Source organism: Sciurus vulgaris, assembly GCF_902686455.1.
Source record: "Sciurus vulgaris genome assembly, chromosome: 9".
Lineage (NCBI taxonomy): Eukaryota > Metazoa > Chordata > Mammalia > Rodentia > Sciuridae > Sciurus > Sciurus vulgaris.
This window is the reverse complement of record NC_136469.1, coordinates 101438243-101455805: the sequence shown is the minus strand read 5'-3', so window position 1 is coordinate 101455805 and position 17563 is coordinate 101438243. Positions and strand designations below refer to the sequence as shown.

The following is a 17563-nucleotide window of genomic DNA, read 5'->3' as shown; positions in this document are numbered from 1 at the left end:
TGTGACTCAGCACCATGTATAGCCAGAGAAATGAGAAGTTATGCTTCATTTGGGTACAAGGTGTCTAAATGCATTTTACTGTCATGTATAACCAATTAGAACAAATTAAAAATAAGAAAAAAAGAGTTAAAAGGAAAAACAACATCATTATGTACACAGTTAAGTACATATAATTCTGTTCATTAAAAAAAATTTAGGGGCTGGGGTTGTAGCTTAGTGGTAGAGTGCTTGCCTAAATAAATAAAAATAAAGGTATTATGTTCATCTACAACTAAAAAACATTTTAAAACAAAAAAAAAAAAATTTTTAATGTGGTTCTGACTTAATCCTTTCTCTTTTTTCTTCCAAACAAAATACAGTGGAGATCTCAGACTCAGCTCCCCCAGCACCACTGGTGAAAGAAGTCACCAAGAGATTCTCCACCCCAGATGCTGCCCCTGTGTCCACAGAGCCAGCCTGGCTGGCTTTGGCCAAAAGAAAAGCAAAGGCCTGGAGCGACTGTCCACAGATTATTAAGTAAAGAGTGACTCTTATCCATTCCTATTGCCTGTTATTGGCTCCTCTCTTGCCCTTTTTATTTATTTATTTTTTATATGAGGTAAAGAAACCAAGTTAGGGGAAAGAAGCATGTTTTATAGGTTCTAAAATAATGTTTAGAAACTGAACTGGTGGTGTTCCTTGTAAAGAGTGTATTTGCACAACCCTAGGTCCTGGTGCCTTGAGCTCCCCCTAATTCTCAAGAGACAATTCCGTCCAAGGGACCACATGAAGCAAAATCTCCAAACAGCTCCTCATGAAAGCCTACCATGCCCATTCCATGGTCCTTCCACACACGTACACCCATGCACCATTCAGGACATATACTTTTGCCAACCTTTGTAATTGTTTTTTGATTCTCTACCCTTAATTTCTTCTATCCAAAACATTAACGCTACCATATATTTGGGTGCATCTACCCTTTCCACAGTAATGATAAAAGGATTTTATATAGATTAAAACAAGACTGCCTATTCTCCTAAATGCAGTACTGGGGAGCACAAGGAACAGTCTGGCTCCCAACTCTGTGCCCATGTCCAGTTTTCATGAATTCCCCCGCCCTGAAGCTGTCACATGGAAGGCAAATCCATTCACACTTCTGGCACACTGTGGATCCACAATATCGTCAACACAGTATGAGTCTCTGTCATACTAGTACCCTCAAGGGCATGTGAAACACGTGACTCAGTTTGCTCCCAGGGAACATTTTTTTTCAATGTGGCGAAGAAAGGAGGTTCTATATTAATTATATGTTGTTATTCTGGCTGAGACTCTCTACCTAGTGCAGTGGGTCAAAAGGTGTCCAGGCTACATCCCAGGCCTACTGAATCAATTCTGTGAGAGCAGGGCCAGGAATGTACATGCTAGCAAAAATTCTTCAGATGATGCTAATGTATCTAATGTTAAGAACCTTGGGATTCACGTATTCTAATGTGATCTCATTTTCTAGACTCTGAAGGGGCAGCTTGTTCAAGTGAGAACAATAATATCAGACTATGGAAATTACATGTCTCTGAAGATTCCCTTCCGTCTTTAGGGAAAATTCACAGGGAGCCAAGATTTGAAGCCTTTGTACTAAGTATTTCCTGCAGGAAGTTTTTTGTCCTTACTATAATCAAGTTATTCATATTTAGAGTCAAATGTTCAGTAGCATTTAAAATTCAGAGCATTCACCTTGCTACCTTTAAAAAACATCTCAGAGTTTTAAGTGGCCTTGTTATTATCATACACATGTGCATACTAATAAGGGATCTGGAAGTTTCAAAGCCACATGTATTTACTTTTATTTCCCTAAATTTGCTTTATACAAAACACAGACATACCAGCAAACCCTCTCCCACCACATACTGTGGCACTAACTTTATATTTCATGGTGTTGGCATATTCTCCTTTTCTTAGATTCTTACTCCAAAATATAGGTGCAAATTCTTTGCCCAGCGCAGGAGGAATTACATCCATTTTTCTCTCCTACAAAAGCATTTTATAGTATTCATTATTACTTTACTTTATGCTTACTCAATATGCAATGTGCTGTCATTTTATCATTTACCTTAAAGAAAGCATGACAGCAAACTTATTTACCATAGTGAAACCATTTTCTTTCTAGAAACAATGGCTCAACTCCCCAGTAGCAGCTGGCATGTGTGGCCAAGTGGATAGTTGTTCTCTTGCAAATCAGATTTAATATTATAGATACTGGACCTTCAAACTGTTAAGAATCAATGTAATTTTTTTTATTGCTACTGGAAGCAATTAATATCCCACTGCACGTTTTCCATGCTGCTGCTCATTTCTAAGTCCTGTGGGTAGGAATTTGTTAGTTCAATGACTTCTTCACTAATATAACTTTTTAATGGGAATGGTCCACCTAGAGCCCTGGAATCACAGTGCTAAGGTAATTCTTCTGAATTGACTTTTTCTTTCATCCTATCAGCTTTGGACAATATCACAGTAATGGAAGGGAACAAGAGAGGAAATAAGGTCATTAACAAAGAATGGAAGATTAGTCAAGTCTGTACTGGCTCAGGTGTCATACCAAGTAGGAGAAATACCTGAGTTAAAAATGCTCCATCTACATCTTTTTAAGAGTCTACTGGGGTAAGGGCAGTCATCATATTTATTTCTAACAACTTCTGAAGGGTACATGTTTAACATTTCATTTACACATCACCCCAAATTTGCACTAAATACCAATGAAGTGTTATTTTGCTTTAGTTGTGTTGTAGTCTTTTCTGAGCAACAAACTATAGGAAAATTCTGTAAAACCATATAAAAAGTTCAAGACAGTTTTTAAAAAAAATGAATGATTGCTATGTTAAATACATGAGGTTTGTTTTGTTTTGAATTTAAATATACTTCTGGCAAAATTATAGATGATTAACCTCTGGTTCATAGACTTATATGTAAAACTAGAGTTTTTTTGTTTACTTTTTTAATTTTTCAAGTGCAATTGTTTCTACACAAACATTATTAATTACTATTAAATTATCAGTTTAGCCAGTTATCTGCAAATGTATAGTATGTATCCATTGTCTCTTCTTGTGACATTTAGTTTAATTGCTTATTTTAAAGCAGAAATATTAGCTACAAGTGTCTTGCAATATTTTTACCAACAATAAAGTTAAGTAGAGACTTAATAAAAATACCTTAGTGTGATTTTAATATTATTTTGGGACTTTTGGTTGTATAAAGTTTTAATGTAAAATGTCCATTATTGAAGGGAAAAGATCTTTCAATAAAAAATACCGACAATATCTTTGGCACTGATGGAATTTCCTTTTTAAGCTGAACTTTTTACTTATTCTGATGACCAACTACAAGCAGTCTCATTTACAGAGCTTTTGGAAATAAGAATTTCAAAATGTTTTATATAGTATTGTATTTCGGAGAAAAATAATGAACAGGGACAAAGGCTGATCTCAATCTTGAATGGCCTGGGTTTTAAGACAGAATGATCCTACAGCTTCCTTACAGCTCGGGCCATGTTCAGGCAGCATCAGCTTTAGTTGAGAGCCTATGACAGTGCAGCTAGGGCTGACTCACAGGGCTGGGCCAGATAAAGTGAGGGAGGTCAGTCAGGCACTTGCCTCAGCTGCCAAAAATCTCAGCAATCTAGAGAATGCTATTTTAATACAATATTTTTAAAAATTAAAATGCAAAAAAATTTAAAAATCCACAATGGACAAAAGACCAAAATTTTAAGCAGAGACAGCCTCTGGATTACTGATTTTCCTTTTGCCACAGGCTCCAGTGTGGCTTATCAGGGCATCCCACTCCCAGCCTTGCTCAACCCAAATGTACACAAGAGCTCCAAGTGATCATGCACATTAAGGCCTGAGATGCACTGATCTAAAAGGTGGAAGAAGATAGGTCTTTTAGGCAGCCAGCACTAAAATCCCCGGTCTGGGGCACTGTCCAAGTCATGAGTCTTAATGGGAGAGAGCACCCTCTTCCTACCACAGATTCCTATGTGCTTCACTAAACTGCTTTGAGGGTGTTTCACTTTGAATTAGAAAAGAATGAATTGGGAGCAACCCACCAAAAGATGCAGGAACTGTGAGGAAGCCTGCAGTGATACCAGTGATAGGGAACAGTGCCCAGTGTTAACTGAGGGAGCCACGAATGGAGCATTCAGAACTTAAAAGGATGAAGAATTTTGACAAGGGCTCGAGCTATATAGCCAGGAACAGCGAATGCCTGACTGATCACCGCAGATCAACTTAAAGCTACACTGTGTGTGTGTCTAGTGGTACTTTAGTTCACTTAAAAATTACCAAATATGGGGATGGGGATGTAGCTCAGTGGTAGAATGCTTGCCAAACTGCACAGGTCCCTGGTTTCATCCCCAGCTACACACACCGCCCCCCCCCCAACAACAAATAAGGAACCTAATTTGACAGCTCCTACCTTTGAAAAGCTTTTGGTATGAATTTCAGTGTCAATAAGTGAATGGTTATTATATCACTGTCTGTTTCTAATCCATTAAGTTATATTTAGATCTTTCTTTTCCACGGGGGTTTTTTCTTAAAATTCAAACCCATAAAACTAGTCTATTAGTCAAGGTTCTCCACGGAAATATCACCAATAGGACTTTGTGTGTGTATATACATATATATATATTTACATATAATTATAATTTCATATATACATATGTATACATACACGTATATGTAAATTTTTAAAGATTTCTTATATACTACATATAAAATGTGTAGCCCTAATGTGGGTTCTCCAGAAAAACAACCAATAGGAGATAGAGAGATTGGGAATTAACTCATCTGATTATAGAGGCTGAGAAGTCCCACCATCTTCTGTTTGCAAGTTGAAGATCCAGGAAAGCATGTGGTATAATTCAATTCAGTACAAATCCAAAAAGCTCAGAATGCAGGGGCCTGAGAAACTAGGAGAGGTAGCAGCTGCTGGTCTAAGTTCCATAGTCCAAAAGCCCCAAAACCAAGAGCTCTAGTGTCCAAGAGCAGGAAAAGATGGTTACTCCAGTTCAAGAAAAGAACTTGGGGGCTGGGGTTGTAGCTCAGTGGTAGAGCGCTTGCCTGGCACGGCTGAGGCATGGGTTTGATTTTCAGCACCACATATAAATAAAGGTCCATTGACCAAAAAAAAAAAAAAAAAAAAAAAAAGAGAGAGAGAGAGAATTTGTCCTTTCTGTTCTATTTAAGACCTTATCAGATTGGATAATGCCCATCCATAGTGGCCCATTGGTGAGGACAGACTTCATTCAAGTCTACTGCTTCAAATTCAAATATTAATCTATTCTAAAAACATCCTCACAGACACACCCAGAAATAGTGTTTGACCAACTATCTGGCCATCTGTCTTGGTCCATTTTCTGTTATAACTGAATACCACATTTATAAAAAATAAAAGTTGGGGCTGGGGATACAGCTCAGTTGGTAGAGTGCTTGCCTCACAAGCACAAGGCCCTGGGTTCAAATCCCCAGAACCGCAAAAAAAAAAAAAAAAAAGAATAAAAGTTACTTTGGCTCACAGTTCTGAAGGCGGGGAAGTTTAAGATCAGGTAGCTGCATCTTTCTTTTTGGTAGGGATTCTCTGGAGTCCCAAGGCTGCACAGGGCATTACATGGCAAGACAATGTCCTAGCTCAGGTCTCTTCTCTTCTTACAAAGCCACAGTCCCAGGAGATGAGGGCCCACCCTTGTGACCTCACTTAACCTTAATCATCTCTGAAAGGCCCCACGCTAATACTATAATCAGATTAAGTATTCACCTCCTAATACCTCACAATGGGAATTAGGTTCTATCTTGAGTTTTGGTGGAACATTTAAACCACAGCAGCACATCCCTTTGGCTAATTAAAATTTTTTGACAAAATTAACCATCACAACTAATTAAAAGAAAGCACTATTAATATACTGACATGTTTTATCCTTTCCTTCTAAAAGTTTTTGCTGCTCCTACAGAAAGTAAAAAATGTTTGTTCCCTCTTAAAGTATAATAGGCACATTTCTTAGCCAAAATATAATCTTTAATATAAAATAAGTCTATCTTCATGTTCTATCATGGTCAAATATTTTCAAACATCTCACAGAAATCAGACTTGATTATTTTTGACTTCCACTCAATAAATCCAAACAATAAATATAATTATTTCTACACCCAATAATAAGCATTGATTCCCAGACTACAGGAGAGGAGAAGACTTCTCCAGGAAGTTCATATACACTTTGTAATTTTCCACTCTGAGATTCCAAGATCCATAGTTTCCCATCAGTAGATGCTGCTGCCACTAACATTTCATTGCTACAACTGTGGTTATGGAAAACAAACGGTGTTGCATACACCCTTGAAGTAGTTTCAAATTTCCACTGGAGATGACCTTCCATATTACAACAGTAGATAAAGAAGTCATGGGAACCAAAAAATATTTCTTGCTCTGATGCTGCAGTACATGGAGACGAAAAGATTGGTCCACTGGTAGAGAACTTCCAAACCTATACAAGGAAGTAAAAGCAAAAATAATGCACTGGGGCTCAAAGAGTTTAAATGTAATAATTTAGAGCTTTAAACAGAAACATGAGATGTGTGTCTGCCCTGTGGGTACATACTGTATTCTTATTTCAAAACTACTACAGGGGCTGGGGAGATAGCTCAGTTAGTAGAGTGCCAACCTCACAAGTACAAGGCCCTGGGTTCAATCCCCAGCACCGCAAAAAAAAAAAAAAAAAGCTACTACAGACAAACCTCTGGGTCAATATTTTGAAGAAAAGACACAAGGGAAAAAAAAAGACATGATATCTAAGGTAGTGCTCATAACTGCACAGTAACAGTAGCATAATGGAAAAAACAAAAAAACTGGACATATTTACAAAATACAATCTGTGATCTCAAATCTATTTCTGACTTTTACAAAATCACTTTTATTTTTCTAAGGCTCATACAAAAAAAAAAGAAGGGTATAATAGCATGTGCCTCTGCCTCTTCTTACTTCTCAGGAATCTCAAGGTGAGAATATATTCATACTACTTTGTAAATAAAATTAAATGAATGTAATAATAAATTCATCATAAATTGTTACACAGAGCAAAAGGAACTGCTAAGTTATGAAGGATGAATGTAAATTAAAAGCATACAGAAATAAGCTAGGCATGGTGGTGTACACCTGTAATTCCAACAACTTGGGAGGCTGAAGCAAGAAGATCCCAAGTTTAAGGCCAGTCAGCCCCAGTAACTTACTGAGGCGTCAAGTAATTTAGTGAGACCCTTTCTCAAAATAAAAACTAAAAAGGGCTGAAGACAGCTCAGTTGTAAAGCACCCGTGGGTTCAATCTCTAGTACAGAAGAAAAAAACACAGAATCAAGATCAGTTGTCAATGGGCTAACTTTGTTGTATCAAGTGATGTACCAAGTGAACTCTCAAATTTACAATAATCCCCCAGATCAAGCATGCAGCAGAAGTTGTGCATAAAGAAAAAAAAATTGTGCATAAAGGAGCCACTGCAAAAATTTATGAAAGTGGGGAGCTAATTTAAACCAGAAAAAGCCTACCTTGACAGCCATGAAGTTGAGGAATAAGACCAAAACAGAATGCAATTCTAATTGCAAAACAGGTTGCTGTTTTCATATTAAAAGATAAAGCATGTTTAAACTTTCTTTTCTTCCTGGTACAGGGAATTAAACCCAGGGACACTCTACCATTGAAATACACACCAAGTCCTTTTTATCGTTTGAGACAGGGTCTTGGTAAACTGCCCACACTGGCCTTGAATTTTCAATTCTCTTGCCTCAGCCCCCTGAAGAGCTGGGATTAAAGGCGTGCACCATTGTGTCTAGCTCCTTTAAACTTATTGCTATCGTTTAGATATTAGGTGGCCCCCAAAAGCTCATGTGTGAGACAATGCAAGAAGGTTTAGAGGAGAAATGATTGGGTTAGGAGAGTCTAAACCCAAACAGCGAATTAATCTTGATGGATTAACTAAGTGGAAACTGGAAGGTAGGTAGGGTATAGCTAGAAGAGGTGGGTCATTGGGGGTGTGCCTTTGGGAGACAGATATATATATATATATATATATATTTTTTTTTTTTTTGTACCAGGAATTGAACCCAGGGGTACTTAACCATTAAGCCACATCCCCAACGCTTTTTAAAAATATTTTATTTAAAGACAGGGTCTTGCTGAGTTGCTAAGTGCTGAGGCTGGTTTTGAACTCAGAATTCTCCTGTCTCAGCCTCCCAAATTGCTGGGATTACAGATGTGCGTCACTATGCCCAGCCTGGGGTATATATTTTGTATCTGGCAAGTGGAGTCTCTCTCTGCTGCCTGATCAGCATGTGAGCTGCTTCACTCCATCACACTCTTCCACCATGATGTTCTGCATCACCTTGAGTCCTGAGGAATGGGGCCTACTGCCTACGCATTGAGACCTGGAAAACCGTGAGACTTCAAATAAACTTTTCCTCCTCTACAATTGTTCTGGTCAGGTCTTTTAGCCACAGTAGTGAAAAAGCTGACTAAAACACTAATACAACCTCTACAGAAGTTATAATAAAACTGGGAAAACACTGTTAAGAATTTAAAACCTGAGGGAGAGACATGGCAAAAGAAATTAACAATGTTTAGGTAGAAATATTTTAATGCCACTATATCATCATTCAAATAATAAGAAACCTATGACTTGACAATTAATTACAACTAGTCTTAACACAGTGCATTAAATAATGATGTTGAAAATTTTATTTCCATTGCCACTTGCTACTATGCCTTTAAGAAAGCTATACAAAACATAACTATACCTTTCTTACCTGTTCTCCCAAGTGAGTAAAGCAGAGTAAATTCCCATCTACACAGCCAATACAGATGTACTGTTGGCAACACCGTGGGGAGGAGAAGAGCGGTTTTCCACAGGAGTGTTTCCAAACTATGTTTCCGGTAGCCTGTCATGGGCAAAAAGTATTACACAGCTCTTAAAATCATTCTACTAATCAGTTACCCTTTTTAAAACAAACTCATGAATCTCCCAGAGGCAGAGCTAGAAGATCAGGAATTGCTAAATGAAGGAAGAACACATGTACACAGCTACAAAATTGATCAGTGCTAATTATGACAGCTAGGATAAAAAGCTGCAAGAAAACCAACAAAGAAAAAGGCAGCACATAAGACCTAGCCTTATAAAGAAAAAGAGGGCTAAGGAAGACATATTTTAAAAAATAACAAAACAAATTAATATCTCCTTACAATGGACAACATGTTCTTAATATAACTAGGAAAATTCTAAAAATTTTAAAACTAGGCTAAAAAAAATGCACATGAACTCAGATTTTCTTATCTTTCCAGACTTCTTGTCAATCATTTTAAACAAATCCAGGTTCAGTAGTACTATGTGGATTATATCTAACTGAAAACTTACATTTTCAGAATCCAAAGCAAAAAGAAAAGAAAATTAAGGAAAAGAATACGCACATGCTTTTTTTAACTTACAGGATTTATAGCCAGTAAAAGTCCTCCCAGCGTGGCACAATACAAATGATGTGGAATCAGGTTCAAACAAGGAGACGAAAAGACAGTTCCTCCACATGCTAACTTCCAAATACACTTTTTTTCCTGCAAATAAGAATGGAAAATAATTGGGTTTTGCTGGTGGGTAACAAATCCATATATCTCACTTCCCATGTGTTATGTCTATTTAGTTAACGTAGGTTTTTAACTCAGCAAAAAACACATGCCCATGGTGGAGAATCAGTAATATAAAGACAACAAAGGACATCACCCAGATTTACTGTTAATATTTTAGTATTTTCCCTTTTAATCTTTTTGGTATATGTGTATTTGTGTTGATTAATACAGTTGAAATAATTCTGAATAAATCACCTGGTATTATGTTTTTCTCACTTATTTTGTAAAATGACTTAAATATTTTAATTTACAATATCCCATTTGAACATAAAGTAATTTTTCTACCTGACCACTGAAAATTGCTTTGAACCAATTACTAGGTATTATAAATGACTTGTTTGTTTTTGTGGTGCTGGAAGTCCAATCCACAGCAGCTACACCCTAGCCCTTTTTATTTTTTATTTTGAGACAGGATCTTGCTGAGGATGGTCTCACATTTATGATCTTCTTACCTCAGTCTCCCAAGTCACTAGAATTAAAGGCATGTACCACTGCACCTGGCTTTTAAACAACTTAGAAACAGACATCCTTGTACATGTATTTGTTTGTTTCTAACTATTTTGGCAAGATAGAATTCTAGAAAAAGAATTTTATCTGATCAAAAGATAGAAAATTTCTATCCATGATCAAACTGTTTTCCTTAGAGGCCTCGCCAGTTACAACCCTCTATTACTCTCATCAGCACTTACATTATAATTTCAACATTTTTTATAATCTAATACTATTTATCTTATAGTTTTAATTTTCACTCTTTTGATTATTAAAGGTATGAAACATTTATATACATTTATTAGCCATTTTTTCTTTGAGGTTCTAGAAAAAATGTTTATGTCCCTTAAATTTATTTTACTGAGTCTTCATTTTTTTATACAAATTTGTATTTGCTTTTTATTTTAAATTTATACTTATAAACAATTTTTTATACTTTTCAGAGTTATTTCAAAACTTTTCCAAGCTTGTTTATTTTTATAATTCTTACATTAACTTTTGTACTTTTATGTAATCAGGTCTTAAAATATCTTCCTGATATCTTACTTTGTAAATTTTCTCTATTGTTAAGATAATAATTCTAAGTTTTTTATATTTCAACATGTATTTGTGCTAAATTTGGTAAGGAAGTTAAAAATGTTTTATGAACTACTATCTGTAACTACAAAGCTCTAATAAAAAAGTCTTATGATATTAAAACTTAATCCCTACTTAACAGTTAATACCTATTCTTTTCAACAGCACCTGATAGTTTCTTACTCCTCTGTGCTTACAGTACAAGACCAATGAGGTGAATGCTTACATAAATATCTAAAGCATACACATGCTTGTCATGAGAGCCAATATAAAGGAGGCCTGTGGTTGGATCCATGGTTGCTGAGCTTTTGACAGCATCCTTTGTAGTAAACATCCAGTATTTTTCTCCATTAATACTTTTCAGAACATAAATTAATCCATTGTAACAGCCTACAGAAACAAAATATAAAAAATGAGATTTAGATACATCACTAGAAGATAACTTTAAGTGTCCTCATCTGAGATTTACTGGTTAATGTCGCACTCAGCACAGATTTGTTAGCCTATTACCCAGACGTTTCCTTCCTGACCTAACTCTCCTGTCATTTATCTTTGTCATTTTCCTGCAAGGCCCAAGGAACTCCTAGAATAACCCAGGTCAGAGAATCTAGATCCACTTGTTCACAAGAGACATCTGAGGACTTCTCCAGCTCACTTACACCCAAAAGCTTGGATTCCAGAAGTCAGAAAATACTCTTTAGCCTAAATCATAACAATTTGTATTGGATGGTCTTCATATGTATTCAGTCTCTGCTCACTCATCTAATTTAAATTCCTACAACATAAAGCATAAACCAAATGAACAGTAGTAAAACACCTACTTAGCAGTTGTATCTTTGTTTACGTGTGTGGTATTGAACCTAGGGATGCTCTACCACTGAGCTACACTCCCAACCACTTTTATGTTTTACTTTGAGACAGGGTCTCACTAAGTTGCTCAGGCTACCCTTGAACTTGTGATCCTCTTGTCTCAGCCTCCTGAGTAGCTGGAATTATTGGCATGCACTACTTCATTTGCTAGTTATTAAAAAGTACAGTGAAGTGCTTCACAACCAAGAAAACAATAAAGTGTGGTGTAGCAGAGAAAGAATTTGACAAATCTGGATTCAAACTTCATCGTGGCTGACACTGGGCAAATCATCCAGCACCAATGAGCCTCAGTTTATTCTTCGGCAGAATGTGGATTCATCTACTTCAAGGGTTATTGTAACAAGAAATGCTATCATTATTTATAAATAATATTTGCTGAGTATTTACTATGTGTCAGGCACTATGCTAAGTATTATATATCTGTTAACTTATTTAAAACTCACCATAAAGTAAAAACTACATAAAAAAGCGCTATCTGCCTTTTACAGCTGACAACACTGAAACACACAGAGAGTAAGTTAACTGGAGCAAAATTATAAAGGTAACATGTGGCAGAGCCAATATTTAAACTAAGAAGTCAAGCTATAGATCCTATGTTCTTAATAACACACTAAACTGCTTTTCCCAGATTACAGCCATAAATGAGAAGACGGCAGGGGTCCCTGACCTTGGTATAGTCAAACACCTAGTTAGAAGTACGAGTGGTCAAATCTACAAAGAGGAGCTTACTCGATTTCCCTGTAATGTAGCCATATGTAAATCAAAGGAAGGTGAATTTGAGGACATTTAGGGCAATTTAATTGGCCTCCATTTTCCAGATGGCGATGCCCATGGCCAAGGCCATTGCTGCTCACTTGAGGTTCAATTACCAATATAATTTTGTGCAGTATTTTCTGTGTAAATGACTACTTAATGGCAAGAAAATAGTGGACTCCTGCTTAGTAATAACATTTCTTTCAGTTAAATTCACTTCCACAAGAAAATATATAAGAAAATCTCTGGGTTAGTCAAAGATTGCTTAGATAGAACACCTAAAGCACAACTCAATAAAAAACCAAATAAATTGAGCTGGGTGTGCTAGCACATAACTGTAATCCCAGCAACTCAGGAGGCTGAGGCAAGACCAACACCATTTCAAAGCCAGCTTGCACAATTTAGCAAAACTCTGTCTCAAAATAAAAAACAAACAAACAAACAAAAAGAGCTGGGATATAGTTGAGTGGTAGAGGGCCCCTGGGGTCAATCCCCAGCACCAGGGGGGAAAAACAGATTTAATCAAACTTAATAACTTCTCTTCAAAAGATACTATGTAATCCCAGCTACTCAGGAGACAGATACAAGAGGATCATAAATTCAAGGACAGCCTGGGCAATTTAGCAAGACCCTATCTTAAATTTAAAACGAAAAGGGGGCTGGGGATGTAATTCAATGACAGAGGGTTCCTCAATCCCGAGTACTGCAAAAAAGGAAAATAATAATAATAAAGATACCACGTTAAGAAAATGATAAAACAAGCAAAAGACCGGGAGAAACATGTGATAAAGGACCCATATACAGTACTGGGGATGTAGCTCAGGGGTATACAGTGTGCCTAAAATGCAGGAGGCCCTGGGTTCAATCCCCAGCATTGCAAAAATAAAAAACAAAATAGGACTTGTATCTTGTAACCTTCGCTTCCCTAGTGACTGATGATATTGAGCAGCTTTTATTTATTTGTTTTTTTTCCAGTACTGGAGATTGCACCCAGGAGCACTTTACCACTAAGCTACATCTCCAGTCCTTTTTATTTATTTATTTATTTTTATTTATTTATTTATTTGCGGTGCTGGGGATCAAACCCAGGGCTTTGTGCTTGCAAGGCAAGCACTCCACCAACTGAGCTATCTCCCTAGCCGCTTTTTGTTTTTTGATACAAGGCCCTAAGATGCTTAGGGCCTTGCAAAGCTACTGAGGCTGGCCTCAAACTTGTGATCCTCCTGCCTCAGCCTCCCTAGTTGCTGAGATGATAGGCATGAGCCACTGCCCAGTATGTAGAGCAGCTTTCAAAAGCTTATTTGTAATCTGTGCTATCTTTTATAAGGTATCTGTTCAAATCTTTTGTGCATTTTTTTAAACTTTTGTTTTTGCGGGCTGGGGGTACAGCTCAGTTGGTAGAGTGCTTGCCTCGCATGCACAAGGCCCTGGGTTCGATCCCCAGCACCGCAAAAAAAAAAAAAAAAAAAAAAAAAATGCCACCTTTAAACTTTTATTTTTGAGATAGGGTCTTGCAATTTAGCCTAGGTTGATCCTGAACTTATGATCTCAAGCATCAAGACTCAAACAAGGATGGTCACTCAGAACAAGGATGCTTGAATTCATTCCAGTCTAGCTGTTTAGAATACAAACAGGAATTTCAACAAGCTGATTTTGGGATGGGCATTACTCTAGAACCTATAATCTCAAGTAAAACTAAAAGTTTCCTTTACTATAATCTTCAAAATGTAGGTGTTTAAAATGAAATTATCAAATTTAGATTTAAGTAGATCCCAGCTAGGATAGCACAAGAAGGGAAACAAATTTCTAAGCACTTAGTCTTCAAAGTTTGACAGATTTCATGAGCATAGAAAGTGAAACCTAATGTAGATGGGGGAGTAAAAAGTGTAATGAGAGAGATATTACACTTAAGAGATCCATGTTCCTAGCAAAGTCACCTACACCTTAATCAACTGAACCATAAAGTTCAGTACTTGCCTGGTAAGATACTACAGGGTTCACAAGAAAGCATCTCATCTAATCCTCCCAAAAGCTCTAGGATGATCATAGTAGTTTAAAAATAAATAAATAAATCCATAGCTGGGTGCAGTGACACAGGACTGTAATCCTGGCAACTTGAGTTCAAAGCGAGCCTCATCAACTTAGTGAGATCCTATCTCAAAGTAAAAAACAAGGGTTGAGGATGTGTCTCAGTGGTTAAGCACCCCTGGGTTCAATTCCCAGAACCAAAAAATAAAAATAAAATAAAGCAAGTTCATAAATTCTTTGCTTTTCTTTCTTTCAGGAGGTGGAGTCTAATTCCCCTCCCCCTGAATGTGGGTTTCTAATGAAGGGAATAAAGCAAAAATCATAGTACCCAAGTTTAGAGGCTGGGTCATAAGTGGTCTGGGTTCCTCCTCACTTGCTCTCTCTTGGATCACTCATTCTAAGGAAAGTTGGCTGCCACGTTGTGAGGACAGTCAAGCAGCCTACAGAGGAGCTCATATGGCCCAAACTGCAGCTTCCTGTCAAAAACCAGCAAAGAACTGAGGCCTTCTGCCAAGAGCAATGATTGGAAGCAGATTTTCCAGCCCAAGTAAAGCTGTCAGATGGCTACAGAAACATGAGACTTTACATGAGATAGGCTAGCTAAGCAGCTCCTAAATTCCTGACCCACAAAACTATAAGATAATAAATGTTTGTTGCTCTAGGTCATTAAGTTTTAGGGAAATGTGGGATGCAACAACACATTTTATTATTTTTCCCATAAGAAAATTGAAGTTCAGAGAGGTTTAGCAACTTGCCAAAGGTCACAGCTTGTAAGAATTATAGCACTAAGTTCAAACCCAAGAACTTTTGACCCCCAGGTCCACACTTAATTGGCACAGACTAAACTATTATTCATTGGCAGCAACCAAAACCACCATACATACTTAAAAAAAATAATTTGTGTGTGTGTGTGTATGGTGATGGGGATTAAACCCAGGGCCTCATGCATGCCAGGCAAGCACTTTACCACTGAGATACATCCCCAGCCCCCACTTTTTTTTCTTTTCTAACTTAACTTGGCCCTTAGCATTCTTGTAAGGTAATTCAATTTAACTATACACACCTCAAATTCAGACACTTACCCACCACGATAAAGTTTCCACATTTAGATACACATGCTGATGACTCAATCCGATCTCCCAAAATCTGCTCCCATTTCACCTTCCCAGAGTAAAGGTCAACCGCCTTCATCCTATGAGAATGAGAGCCAATGTACACAGTTGTAGAAGCTTTGTCGACAGCTGGTATTACAACCAGAGGGGAAGCATCTACGCATTTGCCTGTATCTGACCTCCACCGCACACCTAACTCCATTTTCTCAGCCCTTATCACAGGTTTCCCCTCTTCACAAACTTTTTCAACATAGGATGGATCTTCTGACTTCCCAAATACAGCTGGAGGACTTAAGCTTTTCAAATTTTCACTGTTGGTCTGTGTAGTTAAATCAGAAGAAAAGGCTGAAGTGCCATGTCCTGACATAGCTAAAAACCTGGTGGTATTCAGAGACAAGATCTGACTCCCTCTGCTCAGTGCAATAAAGGCATTTATCTCATTGTCATAACTTAAAGGCAGGAAAGACTTCTGATGCACAGGTTTTCCACTGGCATCCTCTTGATTAGTGTCACTGAGTTTCCTTTTTGTGGCATAACTCTTGCTGAATGTCACATCTTCATCTGGAAACACTGTTTGAAGGATGTGATTGTAAATTTCTAAAATGGAACTGCTGAGAATCATTTCCAGAAGGCCAGGGACTGATGTACCAACAAGTTCTTCAATCTCATTAAGGAGCCGTATGGACTTTAGGGAATCTCCACCACTATTTAAGAAGAGTGACTCATCGGGAACCTTCAAAAGATCTTCTGAGAGACTTAGTACAGACTAGAGTGGGAAAAGGGAGAAATATGGTAAAGGCCTCAAACCAAAAGACTCCATCATTGACAAGTAAGATACAAAGAAGACAGTACCTACATTAAAGATATAAACTTAAAAATACAAAATAAATATTTTTATAATTAAAATAAATCAATTTTTTTTCTTTATACAAAAGGAGACCAACACTATGCTAACCAACTCTACCAAGGCTACAAAAACATTTGCTTTACTAATTTTAAACTCCCTAAGATACTAATAGTTTGTCATCTATAGCGGGAATAATATTTATCCTCATCTATTGGCATAAATCAAAATTAGTTAATAAAAATCTAAAAATGGCACTGAGGTTGTGGCTCAGTGATAGAGCGCTTGCCTAGCATGAGACCTGGGTACCACATAAAAATAAGATAAAGGTATTGTCCACCTATAACTAAAAAAATATATATATCTTTTTTTAAAAATCTAAATATGAAGTGATTAAGACTTTAGATAGCCTCTATTTTTATAGACAAGAGAAACAAATATACCTTTTCAGAACTCTAGAAAAGAAAAATCTACATTTTATCTAAGAAAATTGTTGACCTAATGAGACACATGTATTTAAAAAAATTCCCTTGAGCCAGGTGTGCTGGCACACACCTGTAATTGCAACAGCTCCAGAGGCTGAGACAGGAAGATCACAAGTTCAAGGCCTGCCTAAGCAACTTAGAAACCCAGTCTCAAAATAAAACAAAAGGGCTACGGAAATGACTCAGTGGTAGAGACTTTCTGGGTTCAATCCTCTAGTACTTAAAAAAAAAAAAATTCCCTTAAACAGAAACACAGGTTGTTACTAAAGTTCTTTTGGACTAATAACATAATCCTAAATGTAAATTAGGTCAAGACAGGCTTTGTCTACCTACATCTTGACTACCTCACTTCTAATACATTTCTTTTCTTGGGGGCAGAGGGTACCGGACAATTGTCCCCAAAGCCACATCCCCACCCTATTCTGTATTATATTTAAGTGACAGGCTCTCACTGAGTTGCTTAGTGCCTTGCTTTTGCTGAGGCTGGCTTTGAACTCGAGATCCTCCTGCCTCAGCCCCCCAAGCAGCTGGGATTATAGGAGTGCGCCACTGCACCCAGCATCCAATACATTTCTTTGTGAGAAACTTAATCTAAGAGTCTATCCTTTATTTTTATACAAATTGAATAAATACCACCTGACATCTGGACATTGATAACATTCCTAGAAAATCTTTTCAGACTTATTAGGATGCTGTCATTTCCTAAAATGAACTCTTTATAA

General features: G+C 37.1%; 2 protein-coding genes across 14 annotated transcripts in view; one reads left to right on the top strand and one right to left on the bottom strand.

The window, feature by feature from the left end:
• Positions 1 to 5578, top strand: part of CRACD (capping protein inhibiting regulator of actin dynamics) — a 133058-nt gene extending 127480 nt beyond the window's left edge. For all 3 annotated transcript variants that reach the window (XM_079153737.1, XM_079153736.1, XM_079153735.1), the window contains one exon: positions 360 to 5578. In XM_079153737.1, coding sequence (XP_079009863.1) covers positions 360 to 520 — 161 coding nt within the window. In that variant the 3' untranslated portion in view covers positions 521 to 5578. The remainder of the gene's footprint in view (positions 1 to 359) is intronic.
• Positions 5579 to 6096: 518 nt separating this feature from the next.
• The window catches only part of AASDH (aminoadipate-semialdehyde dehydrogenase), a 35579-nt gene continuing 24112 nt past the window's right edge, over positions 6097 to 17563 (bottom strand). For all 11 annotated transcript variants that reach the window (XM_079153899.1, XM_079153896.1, XM_079153903.1 and 8 more), the window contains 5 exons: positions 15483 to 16278; positions 10976 to 11139; positions 9490 to 9612; positions 8814 to 8945; positions 6097 to 6505 (listed from right to left, as the gene is read on the bottom strand). In XM_079153899.1, the coding sequence (XP_079010025.1) occupies positions 6116 to 6505; positions 8814 to 8945; positions 9490 to 9612; positions 10976 to 11139; positions 15483 to 16278 (1605 nt within the window). In that variant the 3' untranslated portion in view covers positions 6097 to 6115. The remainder of the gene's footprint in view (positions 6506 to 8813; positions 8946 to 9489; positions 9613 to 10975; positions 11140 to 15482; positions 16279 to 17563) is intronic.